At 42.9% G+C, this 19,887-nt stretch overlaps 1 protein-coding gene across 2 annotated transcripts in view; it reads left to right on the forward strand.

Annotated features, from left to right (window-relative positions):
• LOC138520101 (maestro heat-like repeat-containing protein family member 1) overlaps positions 1 to 19,887 on the forward strand; it is a 758,658-nt gene that overhangs the window by 394,574 nt on the left and 344,197 nt on the right. For both annotated transcript variants that reach the window (XM_069632611.1, XM_069632612.1), the window contains exons 11-12: positions 3,531 to 3,606; positions 3,795 to 3,908. In XM_069632611.1, coding sequence (XP_069488712.1) covers positions 3,531 to 3,606; positions 3,795 to 3,908 — 190 coding nt within the window. The remainder of the gene's footprint in view (positions 1 to 3,530; positions 3,607 to 3,794; positions 3,909 to 19,887) is intronic.

Genomic DNA, 19,887 nt, shown 5'->3' on the forward strand with positions numbered 1-19,887 from the left:
TTTGAAATTAAAGTAGTTCTCCGCAATGAACTAGTATAAACTCACATGAGGCTCAGATTTGCTCTTCATTGAGGAGGAACCAATCAATAGCTTCCATACCCAGATCACAAGGGATTGAGGCATATAGACTTTTGACATCTATGGTAAACATAATTCATGCCGAGATGTACGTTATCTGATTGAAAATGTGTAGAAAGTGGATTGTGTCATGGATATAAGTGTTGGTCTTTTGTATGATGGGCTGAAGAAAAAAGTCAATATATTTACACAATGGTTTCAGCACACTGTCCATACCTGCCACTATTGGTCTTCCTGGTGGATTGGTAGGGTGTTTGTGGACCTTAGGGAGAGTGTACAAATGTGGTACTCTGGGGTGAATGGTCTACAGAAATGTCTTGGTGTTATGATTTATCCACTCCATGTGCCTCATTACAACCCAGGCGTTTACCATGGCGCTGTTAGCGCCATGGTAAACGCCTGGGTAATTCCCCATTCACCATTTGCCCTTCCCCATTCCCATTTTTGCCCCCATAGGGCTCAATGGAAATGGGGAAGGTGGTAATTACGGTACCACAAATTGCGGTACCGTAATTACCTCCAAGGTCCCTTTGCAGGTCCCGTCCTTAACGGCTGGTAAAACCAGCCGTTAAGGGAGGACCCGCAACAGGACCTCGGAATTGGGCAGTAAGGGATTACCGGCACCAGTGCCCTTACCGGTACCGGTAATCCCTTACCCCCCGGGTTGTAATGAGGCCCCATGTCTTCTGCTTTATTGGGGATACCTGCAAGTTCTGACATAATGTTCACAGTGGGATCTGCATTACATGGGGCATACCCTGTGTTATCACTAAGCTGTCTGGTACATTCAATATCATACTCTTAAGTGTTCATAATGACCAGGAATCTTCTCTTTTTCCGCTGGTCGAATGATGATTTTATCACCTCCATATAGATTCCTGAGAAGTACATGTTTGTGGGGTTTCAAACTCCTGGTTAGGATAATCATATGTGTCAGGTCTAAATGTCCTTACTTCTTTTTTCCGCTTCCAACTCTCCTTTGTAACTCTTAAGTCACGGATTAATGGCACTTAATATGTTGTTGAGTTCTTCATGGCCTAATAACTCATTAAGATCTTTCTCAATTTCCAGTATATCTGTCTTAATTGCCGCTAAGTTCTTTGATAGCTCCTGAATGGTGAGAAAAATCAAATCTAGGGAAGAGATGCTCACAATATTGTCACAAAGGGCCCCATTATGAGTGTGCCAGTGCAGTAATAACGTGCCAATATTACCGCATACCAGCACGTTACTGCACCGGCACACTCCTAGTTTGCAGGTAGGGTGGTGAATTTACCTACAGCTCTGAGCTGGCGGTCTATCCGTCACTGTACCAGCAAAATACTGCCAATATTACCGTCTCTGTCTGGTAATACTGGTGCCAGAAATACTGGAAAATTCCTCTCTGGAGTCCTATGCGCCACCATGTAATGGGGATTTACTGGCGTTTCCGCCACTTGGATTCTGCCAGTAATTTCCGGCAGATGAAGTGGCAGAAAACAGTATTACAGTTTGTCGTTATCCCGCCGTTAATAGCCGCGCGATGCTGGCAAACATCTAATGAGGCCCATAATGTACGTTTGTGCACAGGACCAAATAAAATTGCCCAGTGATCCAAGAGGGTAGAAGGGCATGACTTTACAGGGACATTAACTGCACAAACAGGGAGGGGTTTTTTATGGTGATTTAGTGTCATAACAGATGTAAAGCACTGTATGGCTCTATACAGGATCCCAGGTTGAAGACACCCATGGGCTCCGAAATTGTTATTCGAGAGGAAACATCTGCTAGGTAATTTAACTGGCCGAAAGAATTCAGGTGAATTCAGGTGAATATATATTTTAATTTTAGATGACAAGTATCTGAAATGTTAATAGCAGCTTCTTTACACCAGTATTAGTGTTTCGCAGTTAAAGGCCAGAGGTTTTGCGTAAAGTAGTCAGGATTCTGTTTGCATTTACAGTGGGTCGCCGCTGTTCTCCAGACTCTTCAGCCAGTCCATATTGCCACATTTTGAGATGAATCTCATTAACACATCAGAGAGGGTATGTTGCACACGCTTGTTTATTTCTTGTCACGTTGCAGCAGCCCCAGCCCTTTACAGCCAGTACTCAACTGCTCCACATGCTCATATCTTAACATTCTTTGGAATATAACACAAGCTGTGCTCCATATAATAATACCTGCTCTTGATGGTTGCATGGTGCAAACAGAGACAGGTTGTAAAACACCAGTATGCACAAACTATTTACAATGAACATGGCTATATACATAATAGCAACTGCAATGCTCTTTACATGTGCCATTCCCTTGGCACCTTTATCCATGTGTATACAACACGCCTCCTTCCCTTTACCAGGTGTTGATATTTTAATGTTACCTTTGTAGATATGCCTGGGGCACTGGCCCCACAACAAAAATCACCCATGGAGACTATAGACCATACCTTTCACAATAGCTACTCTCGTTTTTCCCCATCGCTCTCCATTGCTCAGTAGTACGGCTTTACCAAGATCTCTCACCACCTTTAATAGCGATGAAACTTCATGAAACCCTTATCCACTCTTCTACCTTTCTTCACCTTAACCAACATACCCTCTCTCAAAACACGCTCCTTCACACAATTCTTCTCATTGTATCTTTCCTTAGGCCGCTCTTGAACATTCCACATCCTATCGCGTAACACCCCTTCTGATACCTCCTAATGAGTTCTAACACATTCTTTCATCCAACCTGGATGCAGCCTAGAATTAGGCACCCTCGTCCTCAAGGCTTCAAATGGAGAAACTCTTGTTACCTGGTGTGGTGCAATCTTATATTATATCTTCCCGTTTCATTATGCACGCTCCCAATCACCTCCTGTCGCACATGCAATCCTGATTACATCCATCACTGTCCTGTTGAACCTCTCTACCATGGCATTCCCCTTTGGATTATACAGAGCTGTTGTGAAATGACTGATCCCATTGTCTTCCAAAGATGCCTCCATCTCTTTTCCAACAAATTGGGCACCGTTGCCAGATACTATTTTCCTGGGAAACCCCCCTCTCCAAAATACTGACTCCAAAAATGCTGTGATACTGCAGGAGCTTATGTCCCTTACAATGCCCACTTCATGCCATTTAGACAAAAGATCTATCAACACAATAACATACACACTCGGGGATACCCTAATGGATATGGGACCCAAAATGTCCATTCATGACTGAACTGAGAGGCTCTACCATTCTCATGGGAGGCACTCTGGTTTTAAGCACCTTATCACTCTCTGTTTATTTCTTGTCACGTTGCCGCAGCCCCAGACCTGTACAGCCAGGACTCAACTGCCCCACATGGTTCCAGGCTGCTAACAGAGACAGGTTGTAGAACACCTGTATGCACAAACGATACACAATGAACATGGCTATATACATAATAGCAACTGCGATGCTCTAAACATGTGTCATTCCCTTGGCACTTCTTCTTCTTCCTAGGCTTGCAAAAAGGCTGATGGTCGCCCCCTCGAGACTATGATGAGAAGCGTGATTCGGAAAAACTTTGGAATACTGGGTACGTGGAAGAATATTATTTTGAAAATAAAATGTGTACCACTGTTCTGCATGACTTTGAATTAGTCAACCTATGTAGTCTGGATTGTGCTGTATTTTCGAATGGTGCTGGCCTAAGGGGCCTGCCTACCGAGTGCAAAGGAATACCCAACTAATATATTTGTTACTGATTTGCACTTTTATTTCTAGCCACATATTTGCTGGAATCCTCACTCAAAGTGTTTTCTGAAGGGGCAGTAATCGCAGAAGAAACAGAGTGCATTACTGCGATATACATCATAAAAGCCGTCATCTCCCATGATAGTAAGTAATCAGCCGGGAAAACATCCAGTTCTGGGTGACCTAAAATGGTGCCATGAATCACTACATCTCCTGCTCTTGGCCGGACACATTGGCAAGCTCTGATAGGTCCACCTCAATAAAAGACTAACAGTAGGACAGGGCTCACAATAGGCTATGGCAGTGGTATTCAAACTTGTTTATACTGAGCCCCCTTGGGTAAACCTATTCTTTCCTAGCCCCCCTTGAGGCAAAATATTGTTGCTGGGCCCCCCAGATGCCATAACAACTTATATTTCGTATTAAAAGCAGTCAGCATAGCCCCTTTTTGAAGAGTGTTTGCTCCCCCTCGGTACCCTTTTGTTCCACATGGGGGTTTGGGGGGGGAACAGCCCCAAAGTTTGAAGACCACTGGACCATGGCCTCACCATCATAGAAACACATCAGGAATATGATGACTGTTGTGAATCTGCATCGTCCCAGTAGCTGCTAGAATGAGGCATAAGATTAACTCCCAGAGAGTATTATTTGTTAAGGCTGAATGTTTTGGACTTGTTCTACCAGTCATAAAATGGCCCAACATTGGTATGGTCAGCCAAATGCCAGTCGCTCTTCTCTACCGAACAATTAACTCTGCACTATGCTACCTCTTTGATGATATATTGCGGACGATTCGCAAATGTTTTCTTTCCCAAGTGATGAGATCTGCAAGCAAATCTCATCACATGTGCAAAGAAATGATGCGACCTAGTCACAAAGAACATCGCATTGTGAGCATCATTACGTCATGTTATATTATGTCATGTTTTGTTATGCCTTTCATACTAATGTCATGTTGGTTTGTAGAAGGCCTACAAGTGCTTTTAAGCAGCCAGAAGGTAACATATAGCACTACCAAAAAAAAACAATAAGTAAATAATGACACTCTTTGAGGGTTCATCTTCCTCGTTTATTTACCTCATGATTGCTCCGCTAGACATATTGCAACTTTTTTACCTTGGTTCCTTTAGGTTCATTCTAACTATCCTAGCCCTTCTCACAACATAATAATATACCCATAACAGCAATGGAAAGAGCACGCTCACTCTCATTCTTATGCAATCATAAATACACAAAATCATCGCACAGTTCATAAAACACTGCAGAACAACCAAACATTCTTTACTCGCATTAAATTGTGTAATGCAGCAGATTCACCATCCAATGGTAGTAGCAGTTTGACTTAAATTCTGCATCACTTTGTCAAATTTTACATTATAGCAAAATGAATAACTTGTCAGGCTAATTTGTGCTTGCAAAGTTAGTTTCCATTCAATTGTAAATTCGTGCTTCGCAGTTTTCTTTGTCAACTTGCTCAGACAGGACGGTCTCCCGAGGCTATCAAGAGTCACACTTGGGCCTGAATATCTGGTGCTCCAGCTTTCATTCCTCCCGTTGCATTGTTGTTGGCGTAGTTAAATGGGCGCTGGGCCCACCACAGTGCTTCCATGGTCATGCCACCAAGTTGGATTATCCTCCGAATACCATCCTTACAATGGCTTTCCCTTTGTCCGGTTTGCAGCTTGGCATTCTGACCGTGGGCTCTGCGGCTACTCTCTGCTCTGCCCCTCCAAGGTGTAGTTACATCAGTGGGCGTCCCCTGTGCAGATTTCTCTCTCCTCTTCTCTGATCCACTCATCCTTCTTACATACAAGCCACTTCATAAAGAGATATTCCCTATTATCCAGGCATTGTGCTTGATTAATCATTGCCTGAAGAACAAACAGAAGGAGGATACGTTGTTCATTATGGAAGTATATATGCAGATAAGGTGTATTGCATAGGGTGTTCCCTGTGGGAATGAGAGTCCTTGTCCCGAAAGGAGCAGTCACTCGCAGTGATGTCCCACTTTCCCAGAAACCCTATGCAGGCTCTTAAGTAGTGGACTGACATCCCTAGCCTCAAAGGGGGTGTCTCCCCCTTGGGAAAAGGGACAGATACTCTTGATTCATCACAGTACCCATGTGCGTATTTCAAGCAGATCTGCGTGATCTTTTAGTTGCGGAAAAGTCAGCAACAGAAGAGTTTGCATGAGAAATGTGCGAACCACAAAAGGTTCGCACATTTCCCATGCAAACACGCATCTACAAACCCACACACCCACCCACCCCCTTAACATACCTCTACCCTTCTTACCTTTCCTTCACACTATGTCCCTGTGGCGCCAGTTCCCTTTGAAATGGCACCGCAGGGTCCTTTTCTTTTTTCGGTCGCTGCAGGGGTGTCCCCCGCAACCCCCGCTCACTATACCACACAGTATAGTGAGCAGGGTGTTGCGGGGGACACCCCCTCAGTGTTTTGTTTTATACTTACCTACAATTCTACCACCAAAGGTTCAAACTTTTGGTGTTCGAACCTTTGGTGGTAGCATTTTTCTGACTCTTTATACGGGCGGACCTTTTTTTTTGGTCCGATCGTACAATTCCTTTCAAGCAACATGCATAAGCTTATTTCTCTTCAAAACCCTGATTGAGATCCTGATTTTCAAATTAGGTCAATGTGCCTGGGGTGTAGAATCTGTATTTACATAGGAATATCCAACAGTTCATGTCAAGGATCCGCCTGCTGCCCTCTTCTAACAAGACACAGTAACTGCAGCACAGGTTGGGAAGGGATAACAAGGCCGGATTATGCAGATTAACTCATAGATGAGCCCAGCCTCAGCCAAAGGGGAATCCTGCCACCCACAACACTACAACCGTCCCTTTTAGACCTCATGATCTTCCAAGCTGCTCGGTCAGGGTAATTTCTCCTAGAAGAGCCACAGTTCAAACCCCATCTTAATTTAAATGTACTTGTGCATCCCAGTTTCTCTGTATATAGAACCTGCCTGTTCCTGGCCTTCCTCGACAGAGTGAGTAAGTAAAAGGGGATTTGCTTCCTATTCTGTTGTGAATGTTTTCAAAGCACCCAGGTGTTGTGAAATGTCTCAGATGGGACCACCTCTGAGCCAAAGACATAGTCACATCACTAGAACATGTCAGACAATATGGTGGCAGACCTTCACTGCATAGTGTGACACAAAGGAATGAAGATACTGACCAAGTGGTGCCATAGTGTTTGCTATAGACTTATATTAAATGAAAAACCAAACCTATCTATCCCTAACTGGAAGGGGATTTGCCTATCAAAACTAAAGAAACTCGGGTGCTCGTCAGGAAGTCCATGTGAGTCAAGACAAAAGACACTGTCCCAATCACAAATACTCCTACTCTATCCCTGTCACTAAAACAACACACCATAAAGTCCAGTTTGTAATCCAGGAAAATGCCTCCCTTCTCACGGATGAAAAAGAATCTACTCACCTCTTGGGTGTGTAAAGTAAATTTTCCACAAAGGTTCCAGGTTCTCCGTAACCCAACAGAAAATCAAATAGTTACACACATTTCTTGTGGGGCTAAGAAAATTACTCCCTTCTCCTAGCTGGTTCCCTAATGGCCTAATGACAGTTCTTGACAAGGTTTGTAGTTCCCTTATGGTAGTTTTCACAATCTCTGGGTTTTGCACCTCTCTCTTGCTCCACCCCCATTGAGACGATGAAGCCGTTTCTGGGTCCCTCTTGACTTTCAAGTATCACCCTTTTGTGGAATTGACTTGGGAACTGTATCAAAATTTGGTGTACAGTTCTCTCATTTCTTTGTGGTTTACAGTCTCGTAACTTCCCGGACTTGTTCTTGTTCCCATGAAATTATCCCAGAAATCTATTCACTGGTTTGCCACGTGTTACAGGTTTGCTCTTCCCACTTCAACTTCACCCTTTAGTAGTCCTCAGTGTCTTGCCTCTCTCCACCAGGAGTTGTTGTGTACCACCTTGGCATAGCTGTCGGACCGCTTGGTCAGCTGTGACAGTTTATGCCTCCTCCACGGTCTCTTGACTTCTCCTAATAATCACCTACGTTGTTTTGCTTTAGGCTGGGCTTAGCTGTTTTGGCATTGTTTTTTGTTGGACCACCCGGTCCACCCACTACAGGTCATGCCACCATCTCTCAGGCTCTGCAGGTTTATCACTGGTTCCCAACTGAATCGACAGATACCTCTCATGCTGCCAGCTATTCCTCCACCCAGTCTTGGAGACAAGCCTTGTTGCAGTCTCCTAAAGGCCTGAATCAGCTTTCCGGGTTCTGCTGTCATCTCTTTCTGGTCGTACCACAGCTTCCTGCTTGCCAGAACTCTACGGGCAATTGCTGGACGGGTCAGCGGATGATGAAGAACACAGTCCTTCTTAATGTCCATGCAACTTACAGCATCTGTTCTACCCTTAATCCCACTTGAAGTAGCATTTTTTTGCATTTCTATATTTTAGTACCTATGTCAACAGGAGGGTTTGATGTTTTACAATAACACATGGTTTCAGAGTAAATCTTATGATGCTAAGATTTGAGTGTTATTGTCAGCCTAAACGATGGGGTTTTACAGGGACTATACTTCTCAATTATGTCCTTATTCCCAAGAGAGGAGTCCATCTCCATAGATCCTCCCACATGTTACCACCCCTAGGAGAACTATTGGTTAGTGGCTTCACCTCCCTAGCCTCATGGAAAGGTGTTCTCCCCTGGGTGAAATGACGTCATCTGAAGGATCATCACAATAGTGAAGGATAGCCTATCCCTCTCTACAAAGATCATCACAATAGAGAAGGACAGGATACTGGCCTATCGCTCTATACATACCCTGGTTGAGTCTATCTATATTTGTCTTTCATACAGTCTATTCTTTACATGGCCAGTCTCAAGACCTCTAGTCTTGGTAGTGCCAGAATTACTTTACTAGAGTCTGTTTTGTGAGTGAAATGTAGATCTTTTTATCACTGTGAAAATGCCCTCACATAACTACACCCATCTCCTTCAACTGCCTTATTTTATACTCACATAATATCTGCAATCCTAATTGAATACCTACTTTGGCTAGATCATTATGCACCCAAGCTTTCACAAATACTAACCTTCTTACTTTAACTTGCTCCATCTCCATTTAAATTCCCCCTGGTTGTTTCCTTTACACCTGCATTCCCCCACTGCTTTAATCCTTTCTTTTCCTTTCTCCTGCTGTCTTCAGTGTCGGTGCAATTGGTGGGAGTACAATACACCAACTTCCAGACATGCACCAACTCTTTGAGATGATTGCATTGGAGATTTGGAACAGTATACATTATTTATAACATAAGATAATAATGCTTCCTCCTCAACCCCTTCCTATCGTTACCATGGTCTGTTTTGCCTGGCAATATCACACTACATTAACCCAGCCTTCAGACAAAACTCAATGCTATAAGATCACTATCGGGGTGATAGGCACAGTATAAAAGTTGAGCAGCATAGTATATTTCTTTTTTAATGTAATTGGTCTTCCAGCAACATCCTTACCCACAGAAAGCAATACGGAATCAGCTGGAAAACGGATTCTGCACTTATCAAAACATTCGCACCTCACTCCAACTCTCTCTCCCAACTCCACAGGCTGACCATAGACCAGAGAATTGCTTCCAAAGGATTCTCTGTTGTATACACTTCAAATCCCTGTGATGAATCAACTTCCGGGTACCAGTGGTCCAATGATGAATATCAGTGTCTAAACCATAAATCAGTCCCACACCTCTAGTACACCAGAAAGGATCTGAACAGTTTGGAAACTCAGGCAAATTATAAACCATCTTGTCCAATGTTGGTAACATGGACAGAATGGCAGGCTTATCTCCGCAAGGCTGTGGATCGTTGGCTGGTTGCAACACAGCAAAAATACAATTGTTGCCCAATGATAAAAGGGACTATCCAGTCAAGGTTGTATACACATATTTACTTTATTATTATTCAACAGACAGTTCTAGCACACTACAAAATACACCCCAACCAGTAAAAGAATGCAGTGGACAGACAGTACAAGAAGGAAAAGGGAGGACCTCTGGATACTGACAAGAGGTTAGTTGGTAAAGTACTCAATCACAATACTTCAAGGATACTTGGTTTCAGCACAAAGAGACAATGGGTAGTAAATGTCACTAGGGGCCTTCGGAGAAGGACCAGGGGGACAGAACCACAATGTACCTTGTGCTTGTCGAAGTTCTCCTTGCTCAACAGGGTTGAGTCGGTTTCAGGGCGCTTTGCAGCTCCTATGAAAGAGTTCAAGATGGGAGAAAGCTGTGGGTATCAGACAGCAGGCAGTTCTGCAAGTGAAGCTGGACGGATGGCTGCAGGCTGGCCAGCATGGTGGCTGGTGGTCAGGATCTTTGTCTCAGTGCTGTTTGGCAGGTCTGAAGCACTGGCTGAGGTTTATAGGATGATGTTAGCTACTGCGGGTGACAACAGTCCAGTCAGTGGTGCAGTCGGTGGCGGCTCAATGGGCTTGACTGGCTCAAAGATTTCCTTTAAGGCAGATGCTAGATTGTGCATGTCGATGCCCCTCTCCTAGCTTCTTCACTGGGCTTGTGTCATCCTTTAAGACGGATGACCCTAAACTGAGGAGAGTGTTGCAGGCACCGGCCTTGTCCTGGGTTTGGTTCAGAGACTCTCTGGCACTTCGCACATAGGAAGCCTGCTTGCATAGCCTGGCAGGTCACGCTGTGTGCTGGCTGGGTACAGGTTCTGGAGCTGCTGGAGGATCCTCTGGATTCAGTATCTCCCTCTGTTCCCTAGGAGATGTTTAGGGGAGTGATCTTGCATCCCTCTTTGGAAATCCTGGCCTTCCATCACTGCAGAAGGTGTAAGGCAGACAGTACCTTCTGCCAGGGTCCAAATAAGTTCCCCTTGTTACTCCTTGCAAAGTCTTCAGATGATCTGTCCAAAAGAGGGTCTCAGCCCTCTTTTAAAGCCAAATGGGCAACAGTGATTGGTGTAGGCTAAGCCTACCTTAATGAACCAATCCTGGGTCCCCACCAACAATCTCCTGTATGCATGAGGTCATAACCAGAGTGCTTTGCAACTGAAAAGGTAAAGGGGTGAAAACATGTACTATTAAGTCCCAGCCATCTTCCTGTCTGTTGTGGATCAAAGGGTCTCTCTGGTTAATGCAGCTCCCTGTGGTTCCTGTTTAAAGCGGCAGGTCTGCCTTGAAGCTCTGGCGAGAACAGACTTTCTATCTCCATCAATCCACATACTCGTACCTTCTGAATGGGGTCCCCTGCAGGGGTTGCCTACTGTAAACACCTAGTTACTGTCAGGCTGAGATTCCGGTCTTGCATCTGCGGAAGCTGCTGAGCCCCCGACAATCCACCTAAAATGTAGCACTCAAAGCTCTGGACAAATGACTGCTCAGTTTGCCACACTTCAAGGGGAAAGGGACAAATTAACAAACTCCAGGCTGGAAGCTATCGACTAGCTGGTTCATCACCTATAGTTGGAACATAAGCATATAAAAACACCTCAATTTCTCATTGAGTCACTGACCTTAAAATACTATATCCTTTACTAAAAAGTTGTAAAGACCATACCTAGTACTTCTCTTCAAAATGCCCAGAGAAGTGATTTAGTAGAATAGACTTCCTTACTAGTTTCCATGAAACTCAATGAACATTCTGCCTTCTTTGTTAGGTCCTTGAATGCATTAGAAGTCTTTTCCTGTAACTCCTTATTCTTCTATTTACTTAAACAAAGTCTTAAGTTTTCTATGAAGTAAAGGAAATTCCAATGAAAACCAATTTTGTAGTCTCTTCTTCTTTATTTTTAATGTAAATAGCTTGAAACTTGCGATGAAACATTCACGTGGCGAAATTCACGCATAAGGGTTAAAATCCAAGTCTGGAAAAAACATGCACACGCGCTACTAATCCAAGACGCGGAAAACACGCACATGCGCTAAAGTCCCACGTAGAAAAAACACGCACAGGCGCTTTAGTTTCACGTAGCAATGTTCTCGCACACGCGCAGTAGAATCCACATAGCAAAATACTCGCGCACCCGCGGTTAGTTCACGTAGCAATGTTCTTGCATACGTGCAGTAGAATCCACGTAGCAATATACTCGCGCTCGCGCGGTTAATTCACGTAGCAATGTTCTCGCACACGTGCAGGAGAATCCACGTAGCAATATACTCGCGCATGCACGGTTAATTCACGTAGCAATGTTCTCGCACACGTGCAGTAGAATCCACGTAACAATATTCTCGCGCACACGCGGTTATTTCCACGTAGCTCAAAGTTCACGCTCGCACTAACACACACACGCGCTGAAGCTTATTAACGACTCAAACACGCGCTAGCTTTGAAAAGACACGTAGTTTATGAAAACATGCACTCGCGCTTCCGTTTATGCGTTCGTAAGATTGTGTTCGCGCTATTGAACCTTTAAACACAATTTAACCTTTTTACAAAAAATTAGTAGAAAATGAGTTCAGAACTAAAGTAATCTTCCACTTTGAAATAATTTAAAGGCACTTATCTTGAATAAGTTCTTCTCTCAGGAAAATTGAATTTTCGCACTCCTGTCCTGTGTCCCAAACAACTCCAAACTCAATTCCTGTTATTTTCTCAAAGAAGCCACTCGACCGCTTGAAACTTGAAGCCCCAGATCAAGTTAAGCAGGAGCAGCTTAGCACATGTCCTCTCAGCTGGGCTACGACGATGAAAGGCAGTTTAGAATGTTCACTGTCCTCTCTATAAACAATCACCAGCCAATCAGAACTTAGGCTGAGAACTTCCATCTTGGCTTGGGGCATTTTCCATAGTCTGCAATTAAGGTTAAGGCCAAACTGTCTGTTTCAAAATAAAAACCCATCATAACTCACCCAAACCCTTCCATACTATATATGTGTCACACCTGACCCAATGTATGTGAAAATATGTCAATGTATGTGAAAATATGTCAATGTATGTAATGTCAATGTATGCAACACCTGAGCAATGTATGTATGTAACACCTGACCCAGAGTATATAAGGATATGTCAACCTGACAGTACCCCTCTCCTAAAGCCCAGTCCCTGGGACACTTTAAAAGGACATTTCTTATGGAATCTTTCAACCAAACAAGGAGCATGCACATCACTTGCTTCTTCCCAAGTGCGCTCCTCAGGTCCAAAACCCTCCCAATCAATAAGATATTGCAACTTTCCTCTCACTTTTCTAGAATCCAAAATTCTCTTAACCAAAAATTCTTCTGAAGCATCTTCTTCAACCACAACTGCCGAAGGAGAAGGTGTTAATCTAATTCCTTTAACCACAGGTTTTAACAAACTGACATGAAAGGTTGGATGAGTTTTCATATGTCTTGGTAACCTTAGACAAACTGCCACTGGATTTATCACCTTTTCAACAACAAACGGTCCTACAAAACGAGGGCAAAACTTATTTCTTCCTTTAATTCTCAAAAACTTGGTTGATAACCACACCAAATGTCCCTTACTATACTGAGGACTTGTCTTCCTTTTAAGATCAGCAAACCTTTTGTATTTTTGCTTACTTTCCACCAACACCCCTTTAGCCTTCTCCAAGTTTATTTTCATAACTTCTAGTCCTTTTTCCACCTTAGGGTTTCCTGAATCACTATTTACCTCAATACTTAAGAAACGAGGATGAAAACCTCACCCTAAATAAAAAGGGGACATAGACGTGGAATCTTTACTACAGTTGTTATATGCGAATTCTGCAACTCACAACAAATCTACCCACTCTTCACCTGCCTGCAGATAGCACCTCAAATACTTCTCCAACTCTTGTTTATTCTTTCCACCTGACCATTAATTTCGGGATGGTAACCTGATGATAGACATACCTCAACTCCCAACCTCTTACAAAATGCCCTCCAAACTTTTGAAATAAATTGAGACCCTCTGTCCGAGATGACCTGACTGGGAATTCCATGTAGCCTAACAACTTCTTGCAAGAAACTGTTAGCTAAACTATCGGCGGTAACCTCTCCCTCCATCGGAATAAAATGTGCTTCTTTAGTGAGCAAATCAACTACAACCAACACCGATGTACACCCTTTATCTTGCGGAAGATCCGTGATGAAATCCAAGGACACTGAGTACCACGGACGCGGTGGAACAGGTAATGGTTCCAATAACCCAGAAGGCTTTCCGACGAGGTTCTTTGATCTTGCACAAACCTCACAGGTCTTAACAAAATTAAGTGTATCTTGTCGAATCTTATCCCACCAAAAATTTCTTCTGACCAACTCCAAAGTCTTTCGATACCCAGGATGTCCTGCCAAAACAGATTCGTAACACTCCTTCAAAATCTTTTCTCTAAGTTCTACAGATGGTAAATAGAGTCTGTTATCAAGATAAGGCAAACTATCTTTAATCTTGCGAGCTGGATCCAAACAAGCCCAATTTTCTAGTTACGTCTCAGTGAAGCATTCCCGTACCTTCTTGAAAATGTCACTCTCTTTTTCAATACCAGCAAGAACAAAACGTTCTGGAGTGATTAACGGAATTGGCTCACTGACCGACTTCACTTCACTTTCTGGAAACTGCCGTGACAAAGCCGTCTGCCTTTTTATTTTGATTTCCTGGCTTAAAAGTCACTACAAAATCATAATCTGCAAAAAATAATGACCACCTGAGTTGACGAAGAATCAAAGTTCTTGCTGTCTTCAGAAAAAGTACATTTCGATGGTCAGTTAATACCATCACAGTGTGACGTGCTCCTTTAAGGAAATGTCGCCATTCCTCAAACGCAGCTTTAATAGCAAGAAGCTCTTGGTCTGAAATGGTGTAATTTTCCTCCGCTGGTGAAAACCTCTTAGAAAAATAGGCCACCGGATGTAATTGCCCTGTCACATTATGCCTCTGTGACAACACTGCTCCCATTGCCACATTGGAAGCATCCGCCTCAACAAAAAATGGCTTGGATGTATCTGGATGAATCAAGATCGGACTGGTAACAAATCTCTCCTTCAAAATCTGGAAAGCCTCATCAGCCTTAACTTCTCAAATAAACGGAACTCCTTTCTTCAAAATCCGAGTAATTGGAGCTACGAAACTGGAGAAGGCCTCAATGAATCTTCAGTAAAAATTTGCAAATCCCAAAAAATTCTGGATCTCCTTCACCTTAGTTGGAGTTGGCCAATCTCGAACTGCCTGCACCTTTTTGGGATTCATTTCCAAACCACTTGGGGTGATCACAAAACCTAAAAATTCAACTGAATCAGTATGGAACTGACTCTTCTCCAATTTAGTATAAAGATTATTCTCTCTTAATTTCCTTAAGACCTGTTGAACATGAATTTTATGTTTCTCTAAATTCTGAGAAAAATTCAAAATATCGTCAATATGAACGATAACAAAGATATCAAGATATTCCCTAAGAACCTCATCGATAAAAAATTGAAAAGCCGCTGGGGCATTGCAGAGACCAAAAGGCATCATTTGGTACTCATTTAGTCCAAATCTGGTCTTAAATGCCGTTTTCCACTCATCTCCCTCTTGGACTCATACAAGATGGTAAGCTCCACGTAAATCCAACTTCGAAAAAATGGTGGCACCTTGGATCTCATTTGACATTTCTGAGATGAGAGGGAGAGGATACCGATTTTTCGCAGTCACTCTATTTATTGCCCTATAGTCTATACAGTTTCTAAGGGAACCATCTGATTTAGGCACAAAGAACAATGGCGAAGCTGCCGGCGATTGAGAGTGCCGGATAAATCCCTTAGCCAAATTTTCCTTTAAATATTCTTTCAAATAATCATTCTCTTTTTCAGTTAAAGCATAAACCCTACTGCTAAGTAAAATAGCTCCAGGCTCCAAGTCAATCTTGCAATCAAAGGACCTATGAGGAGGGAACTCTCCAGCTTCCTTTTCATCGAATACATCCCAAAAATCCTGATAACAAGTAGGAAGTTCACCCAACACTGCTCCAATGTCAAAACCTATTGCCCCTTTTTCTGCAAGCAAAGATGAAACTGAATTCACAACTCTTTCTTCCTCTTCAGGACCTTTTCCTGAGAAACAATGTTCCTGACAAAAGGTTGATTCTAAGGCTACAATTCTTGCACCCCAATCTATTCTAGGATTGTGAAGAGTAAGCCAGGGCATACCCAAAATACTTTTCAAGATTGGAGCATCAATTAACTCAAAAGAGATATTTTCCTTATGACCTCCAGTCAACTCCATCACAAGTAACACTGTAGTATGAGTGATCGGACCTGAAGAAAGATATGTCCCGTCAACTGCTCTGATCTGCTCCACTTCCTTCTTTGCCACCAAGGGTACACCTAGAGTCTTTGCCAATCCCCTGTCCATAAAATTTACCGTAGCCACCAAATCAATTATAATTGGACCAGAACCTAAAATTACTTTTTCAAACATCAAGGATACATTCATAGTTATGTGAGGAACAGCTGTCTGTATAGTGTTAGCCACTTGTTGCATTCTGCCTGAAGAACTGAAGATCTTCTTGGGAGTAAAAGGACAGTTTTCAAGAAAATGGCCACTCGTACCCCAGTATAGACATAAATTATTCTCCCTTCTTCTAGCCTTCTCTTCTTTGGACAATGGACCCCTCACCCGACTCAGCTGATAATTCCCTTTTGAATTCACTTCTCTGTTCACCATCTCAACCTTAGACCTCTCCATCCTTCCCTGAAACCTTGCATCGCCCTGAGGTCGTCTACACTCTAGACGTCTTTCAGTTAGACGAAAATCTAACTGAACAACTAAATCAATTAGAGCATCTAAAGTAGTTGGACGATCCAAAACTCCAGCCAGAGCATCTTTTAATTCATCCTTTAAGCCTCTATAAAATAAAGAAGCCCTTTTTCCTCTGGCCACCTACTCAAGAATTAGAGATCTAAATTGGGTGATATAAGAAATCAACACCTTCCATCCCTGACGAAGCTCCAGTAGTTCTCCATCAACCTCTAAAGATACCTGTCTCTTATCAAACATTTTCTTAAATCCGGCCAGGAAAAGAGAATAATTATTCAATGCCAAACTCTTTTGAGTCACCAAAAGACTTCACCACGCAGAAGCTTTTCCAGATAAATAGGATAAAGTAAATGTTACCTTTGAAGCTTCCGTGGAGAATAACTCAGGACGACTTAAGAAATGCAATTCACACTGTGTCTGGAATATTTGAAACTTTTTAGAATCTCCCAAAAAGCGCTTGGGGCGGCCAAAGGAACAGGCATAACTAAAGTTCCTAAACCCCCCAGCCCCTCCACTCTTCTTGGAAGTCTAGGTTCTTGTTCTTCCCCCACTCTCACCAACTCAGGAGGAGACCCAGCACCCCCGAAACTTCAACTTCTCTTCTAACTTCTAAATCTAGCCTTTGAGTTACCTTTAAGTTTAACTCATCCATTCTCAGACTAAGATTTGAATATTCCTGATGAGCTACCCGTAACTCTTCACGTATTTCTCAAACCATTTCTCCCAACGCCTCCATGGTTGTCTCGTCGGGGTTCATAACAGCTCAGGCAGACTAATTTTATAGGCCTTTCATACTGTTAGGCTGAGATTCTGGTCTTGCGTCTGCGGAAGCTGCTGAACCCCCGACAATCCACCTAAAATGTAGCACTCAGAGCTCTGGACAAATTACTGCTCAGTTTGCCACACTTCAAGGGGAAAGGGGGAAAGGGACAAATTAACAAACTCCAGGCTGGAAGCTATCGACCAACTGGTTCATCACCTGTAGTTGAAACATAAGCATATAAAAACACCTCAATTTCTCATTTAGTCACTGACCTTAAAATACTATATCCTTTACTAAAAAGTTGTAAAGACCATACCTGGTACTTCTCTTCAAAATGCCCAGAGAAGTGATTTAGTAGAATAGACTTCCTTACTAGTTTCCATGAAACTCAATGATTATTCTGCCTTCTTTGTTAGGTCCTTGAATGCATTAGAAGTCTTTACCTGTAACTTCTTATTCTTCTATTTACTTAAACAAAGTCTTAAGTTTTCTATGAAGTAAAGGAAGTTCCAATGAAAACCAATTTTGTAGTCTCTTCTTCTTTTTTTTTAATGTAAAGATAGTCTTTAAAAAATGAAGAGCTTGAAACTTGCGCTGAAAAATTCACGTGGCGAAATTCACGCACAAGCGCTAAAATCCAAGTCGTGAAAAAACACGCACACGCGCTACTAATCCAAGACGCGGAAAACATGCACACGTGCTAAAGTCCCATGTAGAAAAAACACGCACACGTGCTTTAGTTTCACGTAGCAATGTTCTTGCACACGCGCAGTAGAATCCACGTAGCAAAATACTTGCGCACCCGCGGTTAGTTCACGTAGCAATGTTCTCAAATACGCGCAGTAGAATCCACATAGCAATATACTCGCGTACGTGCGGTTAATTCACGTAGCAATGTTCTCGCACACACGCAGTAGAATCCACGTAGCAATATACTCACGCACGCGCGGTTAATTCATGTATCAATGTTCTCGCACATGCGCAGTCGAATCCACGTAACAATATTCTCACGCACACGCGGTTAGTTCCACGTAGCTCAAAGTTCATGCTCGTGCTAACACACACACGCGCTGAAGCTTATTAACGACTCGAAGACGCGGTAGCTTTGAAACGACACATAGCTTATGAAAACATGCGCTCGCGCTTCAGTTTATGCGTTCATAAGAAGATCGTGTTCGCGCTCTTGAACCTTTAAACACAATTTAACCTTTTTACAAATAATTTGTAGAAAACGAGTTTAGAACTAAAGTAATCTTCCACTTTGAAATAATTTAAAGGCACTTATCTCTTGAAAGAGTCTTGAATAAATTCTTCTCTCGGGAAAATTTAATTTTAGCACTCCAGTCCTGTGTCCCAAACAACTCCAAACTCAATTCCTGTTATTTTCTCAAAGAAGCCGCTCGACCGCTTGAAACTTGAAGCCCCAGATCAAGTTAAGCAGGAACAGCTTAGCACACGTCCTCTCAGCTGGGCTACGACGATGAAAGGCAGTTTAGAATGTTCACTGTCCTCTCTATAAACAATCACCAGCCAATCAGAACTTAGGCTGAGAACTTCATTTTGGCTTGGGGCATTTTCCATAGTCTGCAATTAAGGTTAAGGTCAAATTGTCTGTTTCATAATAAAAACCCATCATAACTCACCCAAGCCCTTCCATACTATATATGTGTCACACCTGACCCAATGTATGTGAAAATATGTCAGTGTATGTGAAAATATGTCAATGTATGCAATGTTAATGTATGCAACACCTGACCAATGTATGTATGTAACACCTGACCCAGAGTATATAAAGATATGTCAACCTGACAGTTACAAACATGACAGGTCACCGCCCTTGATACTGAGCAGCGGGAGCTGGCTTTAGGTTGACACAGTACATGTCAAAAGTAGTCGGAGTTTTCTGTCTCCTTTGTTCACCTCTGCAGCTAGTCCCCATGTGGACCTGTTTGAAGTATGCTCTATTAGTATGCTAATAATGTTAATTGCTGCCACCATTTTGCAGTGCTTACACAAAAGGACAGGGCGGATTCATGGAGCGTTTGATAGTTAATTAGACTGGCCATGGCAGGAGGAAGGTTTTGCCCCCCCACCTCCTTCTCAGATGCATCTTGTACTCCAACTGTCAGATCCCAACTAAATATGACAAGGAGGACTGTGCCTTTAGGCTGTGTCCACCCAGAGTACACAGGTCTATGTGTATGTCATGCAGTGAAAATGGGAAAATGTATGCGGATTAGCCGACACATTTTCCAGAGGTTAATCTATCATCATTCAATATCATATACAATTTCAAAAAAGCCCAGGCGAGCGTACACCCACTGTGCGGATGGTCGAATTCCTCACAACCCCATCCTACCTTCGCAACAAACTGAAACCCACAAATGCCCACAGAAACATCAGACAAGCCAAACAAAATCTCTTAACATTCCACTCTGCAAACTAACCTGCATACAAAAACAAACGTTCACTCAATGGGCAGAGTCTGGATGGAACGCCCTATCACCCCACATCCGGTTTGCTACTTCCGTTATTAGCTTCCAAAAAATCCTAACATGTACCCCATTTTCCCCATGTAATAAAGTCAGAACTCCACTATCCTTAACCAATCCTGAGCTTGC

Source organism: Ambystoma mexicanum, chromosome 13, assembly GCF_040938575.1.
Source record: "Ambystoma mexicanum isolate Mex_15411 chromosome 13, UKY_AmexF1_1, whole genome shotgun sequence".
Lineage (NCBI taxonomy): Eukaryota > Metazoa > Chordata > Amphibia > Caudata > Ambystomatidae > Ambystoma > Ambystoma mexicanum.